The 12,983-nt window shown below is 47.3% G+C and overlaps 9 protein-coding genes across 9 annotated transcripts; 5 read left to right on the top strand and 4 right to left on the bottom strand.

Moving 5' to 3' along the window:
* Positions 1–286: 286 nt before the first annotated feature.
* On the top strand, positions 287–1,084 carry KUCA_T00004924001 (uncharacterized protein; the record flags this gene model as incomplete). The annotated part of the gene is made up of 1 exon (XM_022606057.1): positions 287–1,084. One exon carries the CDS (start codon positions 287–289, stop codon positions 1,082–1,084), a length of 798 nt encoding a protein of 265 aa, XP_022460927.1.
* A 201-nt stretch (positions 1,085–1,285) lies between these two features.
* Positions 1,286–2,458, bottom strand: KUCA_T00004923001 (uncharacterized protein; the record flags this gene model as incomplete). The annotated part of the gene is made up of 1 exon (XM_022606056.1): positions 1,286–2,458. The coding sequence occupies one exon, from the start codon at positions 2,456–2,458 to the stop codon at positions 1,286–1,288; it is 1,173 nt and encodes a 390-aa protein (XP_022460926.1).
* A 665-nt stretch (positions 2,459–3,123) lies between these two features.
* Positions 3,124–3,510, top strand: KUCA_T00004922001 (uncharacterized protein; the record flags this gene model as incomplete). Its single annotated transcript, XM_022606055.1, has 1 exon — positions 3,124–3,510. One exon carries the CDS (start codon positions 3,124–3,126, stop codon positions 3,508–3,510), a length of 387 nt encoding a protein of 128 aa, XP_022460925.1.
* A 52-nt stretch (positions 3,511–3,562) lies between these two features.
* On the bottom strand, positions 3,563–4,281 carry KUCA_T00004921001 (uncharacterized protein; the record flags this gene model as incomplete). Its single annotated transcript, XM_022606054.1, has 3 exons — positions 3,563–3,588; positions 3,639–4,161; positions 4,213–4,281. The coding sequence occupies 3 exons, from the start codon at positions 4,279–4,281 to the stop codon at positions 3,563–3,565; spliced, it is 618 nt and encodes a 205-aa protein (XP_022460924.1).
* Positions 4,282–5,128: 847 nt separating this feature from the next.
* On the bottom strand, positions 5,129–6,227 carry KUCA_T00004920001 (uncharacterized protein; the record flags this gene model as incomplete). Its single annotated transcript, XM_022606053.1, has 2 exons — positions 5,129–6,160; positions 6,219–6,227. The coding sequence occupies 2 exons, from the start codon at positions 6,225–6,227 to the stop codon at positions 5,129–5,131; spliced, it is 1,041 nt and encodes a 346-aa protein (XP_022460923.1).
* Positions 6,228–6,446: 219 nt separating this feature from the next.
* On the bottom strand, positions 6,447–7,790 carry KUCA_T00004919001 (uncharacterized protein; the record flags this gene model as incomplete). The annotated part of the gene is made up of 1 exon (XM_022606051.1): positions 6,447–7,790. The coding sequence occupies one exon, from the start codon at positions 7,788–7,790 to the stop codon at positions 6,447–6,449; it is 1,344 nt and encodes a 447-aa protein (XP_022460922.1).
* A 356-nt stretch (positions 7,791–8,146) lies between these two features.
* KUCA_T00004918001 (uncharacterized protein) lies at positions 8,147–8,968 on the top strand (the record flags this gene model as incomplete). The annotated part of the gene is made up of 1 exon (XM_022606050.1): positions 8,147–8,968. One exon carries the CDS (start codon positions 8,147–8,149, stop codon positions 8,966–8,968), a length of 822 nt encoding a protein of 273 aa, XP_022460921.1.
* Positions 8,969–9,882: 914 nt separating this feature from the next.
* KUCA_T00004917001 (uncharacterized protein) lies at positions 9,883–11,058 on the top strand (the record flags this gene model as incomplete). The annotated part of the gene is made up of 1 exon (XM_022606049.1): positions 9,883–11,058. The coding sequence occupies one exon, from the start codon at positions 9,883–9,885 to the stop codon at positions 11,056–11,058; it is 1,176 nt and encodes a 391-aa protein (XP_022460920.1).
* Positions 11,059–11,261: 203 nt separating this feature from the next.
* Positions 11,262–12,332, top strand: KUCA_T00004916001 (uncharacterized protein; the record flags this gene model as incomplete). Its single annotated transcript, XM_022606048.1, has 1 exon — positions 11,262–12,332. One exon carries the CDS (start codon positions 11,262–11,264, stop codon positions 12,330–12,332), a length of 1,071 nt encoding a protein of 356 aa, XP_022460919.1.
* Positions 12,333–12,983: the final 651 nt, after the last annotated feature.

Here is a 12,983-nt window from a genome sequence, read left to right as displayed (position 1 = left end):
GCTCAGCTCACCCTCGCCCCTTGAAAGGTATTCTGTTGTTCATCATTGCTCTTCATCAATCCAAAGTTTACAACGTAAGTGAATCGCCTACTCCACAGAACGTGCAATCGACTAACCTCTTCCAGCCTCGCCAGCGTTTGAACGCGTCCACTCCTTCTTTTCGAACTCCGATTTTTCACTCTTTTTTCCGGACTCTAGATCCCTACCAGTCGGCTCTTCGTATTCAAAAAACTATTTTGAGATATTTTCCCCGAGAAATCTACAGAATTCAAACATCTACACAACTATGCAGCTCTCCAACACGCTGCTGATTTGCGCCGCACTGGTCCAACAGGCCGTTGCTCTGCCTGCCCCTGTTCGCGTTCCGGAGTTCAGAAAACGTGATTTTGGAAACTCCACAGCTTTTGCGAACACATCAAGTATTTCAACTTCGCGCACCACGGATTTGACCACCACATTGACCTCAACGTCTACGGTGTACTACACCTACCCTTACGACTCCACCACCGAGTCAGTCAGCACGGCTAGTGAAGAAGACGAGACCTTCGCTGACGAAGCTACCGGTGCCACTGTGACTGTGACTGTTACTGCTGGTGGATGCGATGCTGCAGTCTCAGGGTCTTCCTCTACAGAGGCCACAGATGACTCTGTCACTACTTTGACTTCGACCGTGGCCGTGACTCACACCATCGCTATCGAGGCTACGATCCCCGTTACAGATGCTAGTGGAAGCACTATTACTGTGATCACCACTTCGACTGATATCGAGTCAACCATCTGGGAAACACAGACCCTCACTTACACCGTCACCACCTCGGATGCCAGTGTCAGTGCCAGTAACTCTGTGACTACAGTCCTGAGCACGTCTTCCGACTCGCCCTCCACGGTGAACACTTTCCCAATATCCACCTATTCGGCTGACCCAACTACAGTCTACCATGCTCCTCAGTTTGCCAGTTTTGCTTTCACCAACTCCTCCTCCGCTGCTGCCTCCACGTCTGCTTACACGGGCTCGAACTCTACGTATACATCGACCTTGGCTAGCGGCAACGTGAAGCGTAATTTGTGGAGCTATTTGTTCTGAGCAGACCCCAAACTCTTTTCGTACTTTATTTGATCACTTTTGAACCCTTTTTGAGACCAGCAGGGAGGTCATTTCGAGCATTTTGAATTAGGCTCCTCGGCTTACTCATCCAACTTCACGGGTCTTTCCTTCATAAGAACGCTTTCAAACTGTTTATGCTATATACGGTAGAACTGGTAAACTTGTCAACTTGTCGTCATCTTATTGGTTCATCAACATGTCCTCCTTCATCTCCACCTCTTTGGGAACACCAACGTTTCTCCGCCTCTTTTTGATCACGTTCTCAATGAAAGCCTCTCCAGCCTTGTAACTCGAACGTACCAAAGGTCCACTGGCACAGTACAAGAACCCCAGATCCAATGCCACATCCTTCCAGTACTCAAACTTCTCGGGCTTCACGTATTCCACCACCTTCATATGCCGTTTGGTAGGTCTCATATACTGTCCAAACGTCACCACATCACACTGTATCGCACGCAAATCCTTCAAAGTCTGCAAAACCTGCTCGTCAGTTTCACCCAATCCGAGCATGAGCGATGTCTTCGTCACCAGCGCTGGGTTGGTCTCCTTGGCCGTCTGTAGAACTGCTAACGATTGGCGGTACATAGCACGACGGTCTCTGACATGGGGAGTCAAATCTTCAACAGTCTCCATGTTGTGAGCATAAACGTCCAGTGGAGAGGAAGCCAGAACCTTCACCATCTCCAGGTCTCCTCTGAAGTCTCCACTGAGACATTCGACTAGGATGCGAGGAGCCTTCTGCTTGATCTTTTCAACCGTTGCCGACAAATGGTGAGATCCACCATCAGCCAAATCATCCCTATCAACGGTTGTAAGAACCACATAACCCAGACCCCATCTAGAAATAGCTTCTGCGGTATTTTCAGGCTCCATTGGGTCTGGAGCTGCTGGTGTTCTCGAGGTCTTCACTGAGCAAAAACGGCATCCTCTGGTACATGTGTCTCCCAACAGCATAATGGTTGCTGTTGCCTCTGATTTCTTTCCTCCCCAGCACTCACCAATATTTGGGCACTTTGCTTCCTCACAAACGGTTGCCAGTTTGAGCTCACGAACATCTTCTTTCAAAGCATGAAAGGACTTTCCCTTGGGAATCGGCACCTTTAGCCAGGCGGGCAAACGAGCATTCGGATCTTGCCGAGCTGCCTCAAGTGGATCAACAGACATATCTGCCGCCTTTCCGCTCACAAAATCGTCAAAACTGGGCCCTTTATTTAGCTCGTCTGTGAAATGGGTGGTCTTCCTCCGCCTGCGGACGGGTCCGGGCGAAACCACGGCAGTGGCTGCCAGTCCACGTGATGAGACCAACGGGGTAACGCGCAGCCCTATTCCTGACACTCTCAGAATTCCAAACATCTTCTAATCGATTTGTAGGGCAAAATGAAGTGGCTGTAAAGTGTGTTCTCTTGTCTGTAAACGGGAATCTCGAAGTTTTGTGCTCAGATTTGTAATTGTTGATACACGACCTCGGATCACTGTGGAGCTTTTAGGAGGGGGATAATCTGTAGGCGGACTAGCGAAGTTGAAGATATTCCGGGGGATGGATACGAAGTTTGGAAGGGCTTTGAGAATTCATGAGAAAGGTTTTGGCCAGGATTCGCCTCGAAAGAGACGGTTTTCATGGTGGTGCGGAGGTGATTAGAATTGACTCGTCCTGGCAGAGTCACATTTGAGCCGCTCCCGATGAGCCGCAGTGAAAAAGCAGCTTAACGATGATGGTGGTTGATTACAAGGCTTATACGGCTTTTGAGGACATCGAATTTATATAAGATATCCAAGGGGAGCATATAATTGGAGAAGACTGCATATCACCTCACAAAGTGCAACACAATGAAGGCAAGGCAAAGCAATGTCTGATGTAGCTATCGCTCCCGAGTTTTCATTGTTGGCTAACGAGAAAGAAAGCTACGCTATGGGTTTGCGAAGACTTGATCAAATTATTCTAGTGGCAAGAACACTGTTCAATCAGCTGGTAATTCAAAATTCCTCAACATTTTTCCTCAGGCTGGCGGCCCACGAACATGGGGCAAATGAGGGATCGAACACTACTTGCCAAAATCTATTATCACGTGGGTGCAAGAAATGAAAGATATATGGTTAGAGTTGAGCTAGATTATGAACTATGGGTATATTGGACTCTGGTCTCTGGACTAGACTCTCTGAACTCTAGTCTCAGAATTTCTGATTTAGGGACTTTCAGCTCAATCAAAGGAACAGTCAAGAGAATATTTCAAAGTTCTCGAACTGTCCCACACTCCCCAGTGCTTCTCAACATCAGAAGTACCAGAGGTATCTGGCTTCCAGTCCTCGTCAAATGCCTCGAAAACAAAGGTGTTCACACCCCAGGCACGAATTCCACAGATAGCTGTCTGCCAGAAGGTCTTTGCGTTGGATACACCAGGAGATGACGACTCATAGTTGGTTCCCTCAGAAGGCCAGCCAGTCTCACCAACCCAGAAATCAATATCGGTGGATCCCTTGGTGGTCTGGATGGTCTGGAGAGCTTGCATGATATCGTCGAAGAACGAGTACGAACTGTTCTTCATGGTCTGGCCTTGCCAGTAGGAGAAGGCATTGGCGTAAACCACATCTGAAGCCTTAACGACGGCAGCGTTGGCTCCATCCACCAAAATGTTCCACGAATCAACGGTTCCAACCTTGGTACCTTTGTAGCTGTCACCATTGGAGTCCTCAATATCAGCGATCAAATCCTGGATCTCGCTGATCTCAGAAGCCAGATCATCAGCTGTGATGTCGGCTCTGTAAAGCGATTCTGAACCCACACCAATAAACTCGATAGTGCTTTTCTTGAGATTTGGCAGATATGACTGCAAGGCAGCCTTCTCCTCGTCGTAGGTGCCGGTAGCAGCGATTCCCAGGACAATGGTTATCCCCGCGGCTTCTGCGACAGGACCAAAGATCTGAAGAGTGTCACAGTTCGCAGCGGAGTACACCTTTATGGTGCTGGTATAAGCGGAAAGCGTATCCAGATCGGACTCATAGTCGCTGGCGGTTTTACAAGAACCGTCGTTGTTCTGGACACCGAGGTTGAAACCAAGCTGGATTTGTTAGTGAATCGTCAGATCAAGCGAACAAGGGCAAAAACTTACGGATCCCAAGGCAAATGTGCGGGACGCATAGAGCGACACCGCGGTAAGTATTTGAACGGAAAAACGCATCTTTTGGGTATGTCAAAGGGACCGTTGTCTTGTTAGATCAGGAAGAAACTTTGAATGAGATCTGTTTGTTCGAGAGAGATCAAAGTCAACAAGCTGCCGCTCTCTGTGGCGGTGCAGGCTCCCGCAAAAATTTGCCCTGTTTTCGTTGCACAAGCCACTGGAGTATGTCCGAAAGAGGCAAGGGCGTATCCAGATTAGGCTTTTGTAGTGGCGCATGCATGATACATGTTTATAAATAGATGAGGGAGACGTGCGCAGGCGAATCATGTTGTTCTGGGCCCATTCTGGTTTGGTACCCGGGGTTGGCTTGGGTACCTTGGTTTTGAATGGTGAAGAAGGCCCAGAAGGTGATGAGAACATCTCCCTGGTGATTGTGATATCCAATAAATTGTATTCCATATGGAACGGTGTGGCATAGTTGGTATTTCTCTCTTAGTTCAGTGAAGTGCACCGACAGATGGGCCGGGGCTGGAATTGCGTCTGGTTGAGACACTCCCACTCTCAGCTGACGCCTGGCAAACACCAGGATTGATTAAGTTGATTTACCATAAATAACACTGGAAAATAAGCAAAAGCACCGATTTGCCGAGGAGCTATGGTAATTCTACAGATCCGTGCCAGATTTAGGATTTGCGGCGTAATTCTGTACTCTGGAGAAGGAAAACGCTGATACACATCAGTGCAGCTCATTCCTGAATAAGTGACTACAACTCCAGATTTGTAAGATCGCTAGAACTATTTTGCAAATTGAGTTATCAAATCTTGAAATAAATCATATGTCCCAGAAGTGTTTCTAAACTATCGTCAACAACGGTACCTCATTTTTGGGCTCATTCCCTTGGGCCTTCTATGCAAGCTTGGAAAGAGAGATCAAACATCCATCCTCTACTCTGGATCCCTTCGGTATCTCCAATTCCCCGTCAAACATCTCACTCGCAGAACCTATTCCGTGTAGTGTGGCGCGATCAGCTAAAAAGGCGTCAGAAATATCCTTCCATTTGCCTACAACCACGAGAATCCGCGAATCAGCACCAGTTTCAAGCTTTGCGCTCGGCATATCCGGCACAGAGTTGCCAAAATAATCCCCGCTATTAACATAAAGAGTTCCTGTATAACCATCTGCGTACGCGCTCTCAGTGAACAGACTGCTAAACTTTTTAGCCACCCGAACTTGGTATCCAAAGGAAGCGTTTGCACCAACAACTCCGTAAGCTGCGACCGGAGAAACAATGGTCTTTGTATTAATATCAACCGTTACTCTGACATGAACTGGAACTTCTTTGCCGTCCAATTTAAGCAGTTCCTCGGTGCCCACATTGACATACCGCGTAACGGCGAGCTTCTTTGGGTTCTTGGTCTTTCCAGACTCAGTCTTGCGTTTGACCTTAGGCGAGTGCTTGGGCACTGTGAGTCCTTCACGATATCTGTCATAAGCTCGGCCGTTTTGCATAAATGGTAAGGTTGAAAGTTTTGGCAGCTTTTTGGCATACTCGAACAATCGCTGATGTTTCTTCTGGAAAGTTAGCTTGCGTAAGTATGGCGGAGTGACGAAAAACTGTAGAAGCAATGCCAATGTCAGGGTTTCGGGACTCAAGTCTTTGGAGCTTGTTTCGACTCCTTTCCCAGTGCTAGAAGCGGCTTCTGAGTCAAAGATTACCTTCTTGCTACCAGCCTTTCCTATCTCAACGGCATCCTCAACCGCTTCAGTAACATTCAGCACGACCAGTTCCCCAACATCAAACATGGCTGCGGTTTTGGCAATTTGGTAGGCAACATGGGTGGCATGCTCAAGGTTGGCAGCATTGGATCTTGAAATGCAGGTGCTAGGCACACAAAGAGTGTATTTAGTCTTCTGTGGTGATCGAAGTGGTTTTGGGTCCTTTTTTGGGTGTTAATGGTGATCAATAATATAGAATGAGCTCTGATGAGATGCTTACTTCAGACATGGCTTTGTAGTTTCGAATTTGTGGAGAATTTATGAACTATTCTCCCTCAATGCATGCCCTCAACTAACTGATTTACACTGAAAAATATTCCTAGCGCTGGATAATTGAGCCACACACATATTTTGAGTATCACACTACGTAACCATTATCACCTACAAGACGTTCAAAAATGTATGGTTTATTTCCGTAATACGGTTTTAGAGAGAGGCAGATTAGCAATTAGGCCTCGGTGGCCTCAGCAACCTCAGCAGCCTCAGGTGTCGATTCAGGGGCCTTTTCAGTGGCCTCAGGTTTGACAGAGAGAGCAGCGACCTTGGCCTCGAGATCGGCAATCTTGGCCTTGACTTTGTCGGAGTTCTTTTTGGTCTCAGCATCTTGGTTGGCCTCAAGTTCGGCCAACTTGGTTTTGAGTGCCTCAATGGTAGCCGGGACTTGCTCTTGAGAGGTTGGCAATGCCACATTGAGGTCGGCGAGCTGGGCAATAATGACAGGCTCAACAGTGAACTTGGCCTTGTTCTTCTTGGACTTGGTCTTCTTTCCACCGGTTCCAACAAAGAAAGACTCACGCTCCTTCTTCAAAACGACAAACTCGGTGTCGGGATTAACGACGCGGATGTTGGACTTGGAGACGAAGGTCTCGGCAGGCAAGATGGAGAGCTGGGGCTTGACGTAAGATGGGTCGAAGAATCCAAGCAATCCATGAATGGAGTCAATTTCCTTGGTGAAGGCTGGGAGAGTGGCTTCCTGCTCAAGCTTGGCGATTTTCTCGACCAAATCGGACTTTTCCTTCTCAGCCTTGTACGAGGCCTCTTCCTCTTCTCTCTTCTTCTGCTCCAACTCAATATCGGCCTTGAACTTCTTGAACTCGGCATCATGGGCAGCTCTCAGGGCCTTGATCTGGTCGTGCAAGGCCTGTCTTTGGGAAAAGAGAGCGTTACGCTTGGTCTGAATTCCATCGTTGGAAGATCTCAAAGCGTCCAATTTCTTCTGAACCTCCTCAAAACGCTTATGAACAGCATCGTTACGGATTCCAGAGAGCTTCTTCTTCAGCTCATCGATCTTGGCCTTGTCAGAGTCAATTGATTTCTGCTGGGCCTCGACGCTGGAGAAGTCCTTTCTCAGTTTAAACAGAGACTGTTGCTCCTTAATGAGACGCTTTTCGTCCACCAGCTTGAGAGCTCCGGATTCGACTTGCTCGTCAATTTCGGAAATGCGCTTGTCGATAGCACCAACACTCTTGAAAGAGTTCTTGCTGAAGACGGACTCAATCTCCTTGACCTTGCGCTTCACCTCAGCCTCTACCGACTTGAGCTGGTTGTTGACGGCCTGACGCTGCTCCTTCATGGCAGCTTGCTCCTTCATTAAACCCTTGAGCTCCTCGGTCAGAGTCTTACGCTCCTCAACAATGGCAGAGCCAACCACGGCCTTGTCGATCTGCTTGGAGATGACATCGATCTGGGCCCTGAGTTCGGCAACTTTGGCATTGTGGGCCTGGTTATCGGGACCCTTGATGAAGCGTCTGGGGCGGAACGAACGCTGACTTGGAGGAGGAGGAGAAGACATTTTGTTCTGATCTGTGAACTGTTAGTATGCTGGAGCTGTAAGCGAAGCATGCTAAGCGAGTGAGCTTAATATGCAGCGAAGATTCGAGAATTAAGGCGCAATTTGGTATAACTGGTTCCAACCACTATCCTTATGCAAATACTTACATCAAACTAATTCCGGATTCAACTCTGGTGTCAAACTTAAAGCCTCCGAGAGATCAAGCATCGCCCAACTTTTCAGATTCGACGCCGGTCGACGATGGGGTCTGCCAAATGCCATCGGGCAAGCCACTCTATGTTGGTTTTTCATCGGGGCACCTCTTTTAGCCGAGTTCTGTTGTAGTAATTTGAGGTGTTTATGACTAGACCATTTCAATGACAAACGAGAAAATTAACACGTACTCTGATCTAGTCCAAGGTCTTAAGGCTGTGGATATCCTCAGGGAATTTCCGGAGGTGATACCAATGGAAGAAACTTCCGGGGCACCATCGTCTTCTGGCTCAAACGACGCGAACGACGAGTCCATTTTCAAAGGCTATGATGAAGAGCAAATTAGGTTGATGGAGGAAAATTGTATTGTTCTGGATTATGACGATATCCCCGTGGGTGCTGCCACCAAAAAAGTTTGCCACATCATGGACAATATTGACCGTGGTCTTTTGCACCGTGCCTTTTCTGTTTTCTTATTTGATTCTCAGGACCGTCTTCTGTTGCAGCAGAGGGCCGATGAGAAAATCACTTTTCCATCGATGTGGACCAATACGTGCTGCTCGCATCCTTTGTGTGTTCCGGGAGAGCTCGGCTCCGATTTGGACGCTGCTGTTAGAGGAGCTCAATCTGCGGCGCAGCGCAAGTTGGAACAGGAACTGGGGATTGCGGCCCGGTTTGTCCCCGTTGACGGCTTCAAGTTCCTAACGCGTATTCATTACATGGCTCCCAGCAACGGAATTTGGGGAGAGCATGAGATTGATTACATTCTCATTACGAGAGCAGATCCTGTGGTGACGCCTAACCCCAACGAGGTAAAGGACATCAAGTATGTGACTGCTGCTGAGCTGAAAGCGATGTTTGAAGATTCTTCGTTGACGTTTACGCCGTGGTTCAAGTTGATTTGCGAGTCGTATTTGTTCAAGTGGTGGGCAAATCTTGGAAAGTTGGATCAGTTTAGGAGTAATGGGATTGAGAGGATGTTGTGAGGGAATTGTGATGATGGAGCGAGTAACAGTTGACTAGTGAAATCTTGAACTACCAGATCGTTGAACAGATGAACAGCCGAGCTGTGAATAATCTGCCTTGAACAGCTTTGACCAATCCGATGAACCATCCAAAGGCTCACCTCTAGACGATGCATCCACTCTGTTTCTCCGTCAACTTCTCTGTCCACTTTCCACCCGTCTTCTTTCCAGACTACTAAGAACACTCAATTCTAACGCGGACAGTCTGCACTAATATAGAAAGTGGGCTCAAATAGCATCATCAAAAGAATCTGTTTAATTAAAAATTCATCTTTATGATGTTTACATTGCCATGGTAGTTCGTACCCCTAGCGCTATGGAGTTACAGCACATAGCTTCCTTTCTGTCCATCTTTCAGCACATTGTACAAGTATCTGGTGTACATCACGCACTTGAACTGTCTGATTATATCCGGCTTATCCCTCTTTCCATATACCGTATTCTTCATTTTTTTCAACCTTATACCCCCTTTATGACACTATGAACTTACATAGATTTACATAAGGGTGCCATCATCTGCTCATTTTCCATCCAGCCTCATTTCTAAGAACGTCTACTCAGATCACTTTTCATCCCACAGCCTCTTATATAACCGTCCAATCTCGTACTCATCTTTTGTCATCCCACAGCATCTTACAGATCTTTACCTTGTATAAACTCTCAATTTACTCCCTATTTCGGCAATTATCTCTCGAATAAGGCGCATTACGCGCGAATTGCCCAAAGCAGCGTGTCCCAAATCCCCTTCCGCGATAAGACTGATAAGGAACGGGGCCCGATAGCCGTTGCCAGTCGCACGACCTTCGCCGTCAAATGGTACTTTTGCAACGAAAAATGTTTTGTTTCCCATCGTTCTTCCCAACAAGACTAGCAAAATGCAATCCAGTGCTCTCGCAAGGCCCATTGCGGCCATTGCCGGTGTTGTGGTGGTTGCAAAAGTGGCTCAGGTGTTTTTTCCGGATGTGTATGGCCAGATCGTAGGTTGGTTGGGTTCTCGAGAAGAGAAGAAACCCCAGAGGCCACTGCCGTACGTTGGAACCACTCCAGTTGAGGAAGGATTTGACTGGAAAAAGGTTGAACCTGAGAAATTTAGGACGTTCAGAGCTGCTGAGTACAAGATGACCATGGGTCTGAAAACGCTGGATCATGATGACTGGATTGTCATCGACAACACGTACTTGTGGGTGTCCAATATCCGTGCAAAAATTCTTGCGCAACATCCTAATACGGTGATTTCGTTCCACGAGTCTGCTCGTGAAGCTGTTCTGGAGCTTTACGATGCTGTGACAAAGTTTTTGATGCAAAGATACCCGATGTACTTCTACCCTGTTGCTGCTAATGATGGAGCAATGAAACTCTACAACGAAATTCGCGATGAATACCTGCCTTTGCACAGTGGTCATATCGATGATCCGGTCGAGGCATTAAAGGTTCTGGCTGTGACTATTAACGATGATTTAATTGTTCTAATCAAGAATCCAGCAGAAGGTGATCATGACGAGTACCATGTTCGTGCTGGAGTTTCTTTGTTCCCAGCTGGTTTCGATCCTAGTTTCAAGGCAAATAAACCCTTGACAACCATTCATGGACCTGTTCCCGGATACTTGTCAAAATTGCAGCTTTCAATGAACAAGTTTTTTGCGAGGTTACAAGCAGGTGAGCTAAAGTACCGCTCAAATTGGTCAATTCAGACGCATGGAAAGTTGTTTGCTCTTACTGAGAACCATGCCGGTGAAAAGAAGACATTAGAAGTGCTTGATCCTGATGATCTGGACTTCAACAAATGCTTTCTGCGCTGCGAGAAACAAGCTTTCACCCATCTGCCGAACTCAGAATGTAACGTGATGTCCGTCAAGACCTACGTGTACCCATTGACTGATATTCGGGCAGAGGGTCTTGGAGAGACACTTTGTGGCGCAATTGATGGCCTTCCTGAAGGAATGGCGCTCTACAAGAGAGCTCTCGGCTGGGGTCCAGCTGTTAAGAAGTACATGCGGTACGAATCTGACGGTGCTGTGAAGGAAATTTACAAATATCAGTTTGAGACGTGATTTTGGAGAAACTTAGAGAAATTCATTATTTATTATATCTTTGACCTTTTTCGTATTTTGCCAAATTCTTTGATCACTTCCTAAGAGATATATGGTCGTGCACTAAACCAGACATATCTATGAGGCTGTGCAGTTGAGGTTTCAAACCTGCTCATGAGGCTAAGCCGCTTCAGTGTTCTTTTCTTCCGCCAACTGAACCAACAATGTACCCAGGACAACAGCACCGACACTATCAGCGACCACCGGTGCCCCCACCGGGATATGTCCAGCAAAAACAGTACCAGCGACCCATGAACCCTCCACCTTCCAATCAGATGCAGTCATCTGTAGTGACAAACCATGGCCGGGTACAACAGTTTCAATATTCCAATTGTACCGGTAGGAAAAAGGCTTTGCTGATCGGAATTAATTATTTTGGCTCTAAAAACCAGCTTGGTGGGTGTATCAATGATGTGCGTACTATGTCACGGTACCTGCATGATTACCATGGGTATGCCTTCGGAGACATGGTGATTTTGACTGATGATACCAGGGATATGAGAAGGGTACCCACAAAACAGAATATGTTGAGGGCAATGCAATGGCTGGTAAAAGATGCTCGTCCGAACGATTCGTTATTTTTCCACTATTCTGGCCACGGGGGTCGAACGCAAGATCTGGACGGAGATGAGGTGGATGGCTTTGACGACGTAATTTACCCCGTCGACTTCCAGGTAGCTGGCCATATAGTTGATGACCAGATGCATGATATAATGGTTAGACCATTAAGGGCTGGTGTTAGACTGACAGCGCTGTTTGATTCTTGCCATTCAGGAACTGCGTTGGATCTTCCATTTGTGTATAGAGCCCAGGACGGTGGTATCAAGGAGTATAATATCTGGAAGGAGTCGAAGGGGGATGCAATGCAGGCAATCATGGGATATGCAACAGGGAATACGCGATTGATGGCAAACAGTGTCTCCAGTGTCTTCTCGCGTTTCAAGAACTCCAATTCGTCACAAGCAGATCGCGTCAAACAACAGAAGATGTCACCTGCTGACGTTATATCTTTCTCGGGATGCAAAGATACACAGACAAGTAGTGACTCATCGGTTAACGGGATCGCGACGGGTGCAATGTCTTGGGCCTTCATCACCGTCATGACCCAAAACCCTGTGCAGAGCTACATCACGCTGCTTCAGAATGTTCGTGTTTTATTAGCCCAGAAGTACTCTCAGAAGCCACAGTTGTCTTCGTCTCATCCGATCGATGTGAATTTGCGATTCGTTCTCTAAATTTTCTATAATTAGAATTAAGCACAGAAGCGTAAGTTGAAATCTGGGGTAAACCACCGTGGTGACCGGAACCCCGCCGAGGGTAAGATCTGTGATCCGACCGAAGATGAGTAACACACTTGAACTTTTCAGCGAAAGCAGGAACCGGCAGGAAAGCCTCTTTGACATTGTCAACGTGTTTTTGCGATTTTTTTGGTGGTGCAATACAGATGTCGGAGCACAAGGATCCTCCACCGAGGTACCTCGGGTTTTTGGCTGGGACCTTTTCGGGAATAGCGAAGAACATGGTGGGCCACCCGTTCGACACGGTCAAGGTCAGGCTACAGACCGCTGAGCCCGGAAGATTTACTGGCCCTTTGAACTGCTGTTATCTCACTCTACAGAAAGAGGGAATCAAAGGTTTCTACAAGGGATGCACACCACCCCTAGTGGGATGGGTGTTGATGGACAGTGTCATGCTTGGTTCCCTACATGTTTACAGACGCTTTTTGAAAGAGAACCTTTACGATAACAAGAAACTTCCACTGGCAGGCCACTGCCTTGCTGGTCTTGGCTCAGGCCTGACGGTGAGTTTTATCGCAGCACCGGTGGAACAGGTCAAGGCTAGACTGCAAGTTCAGTACGATGCTGCCACGAAGGTTTACAAAGGCC

This window comes from Kuraishia capsulata, genomic scaffold (assembly GCF_000576695.1).
Source record: "Kuraishia capsulata CBS 1993 genomic scaffold, Kuraishia_capsulata_scaffold_6, whole genome shotgun sequence".
Lineage (NCBI taxonomy): Eukaryota > Fungi > Ascomycota > Pichiomycetes > Pichiales > Pichiaceae > Kuraishia > Kuraishia capsulata.
This window is presented reverse-complemented; position numbering and strand designations above follow the sequence as displayed.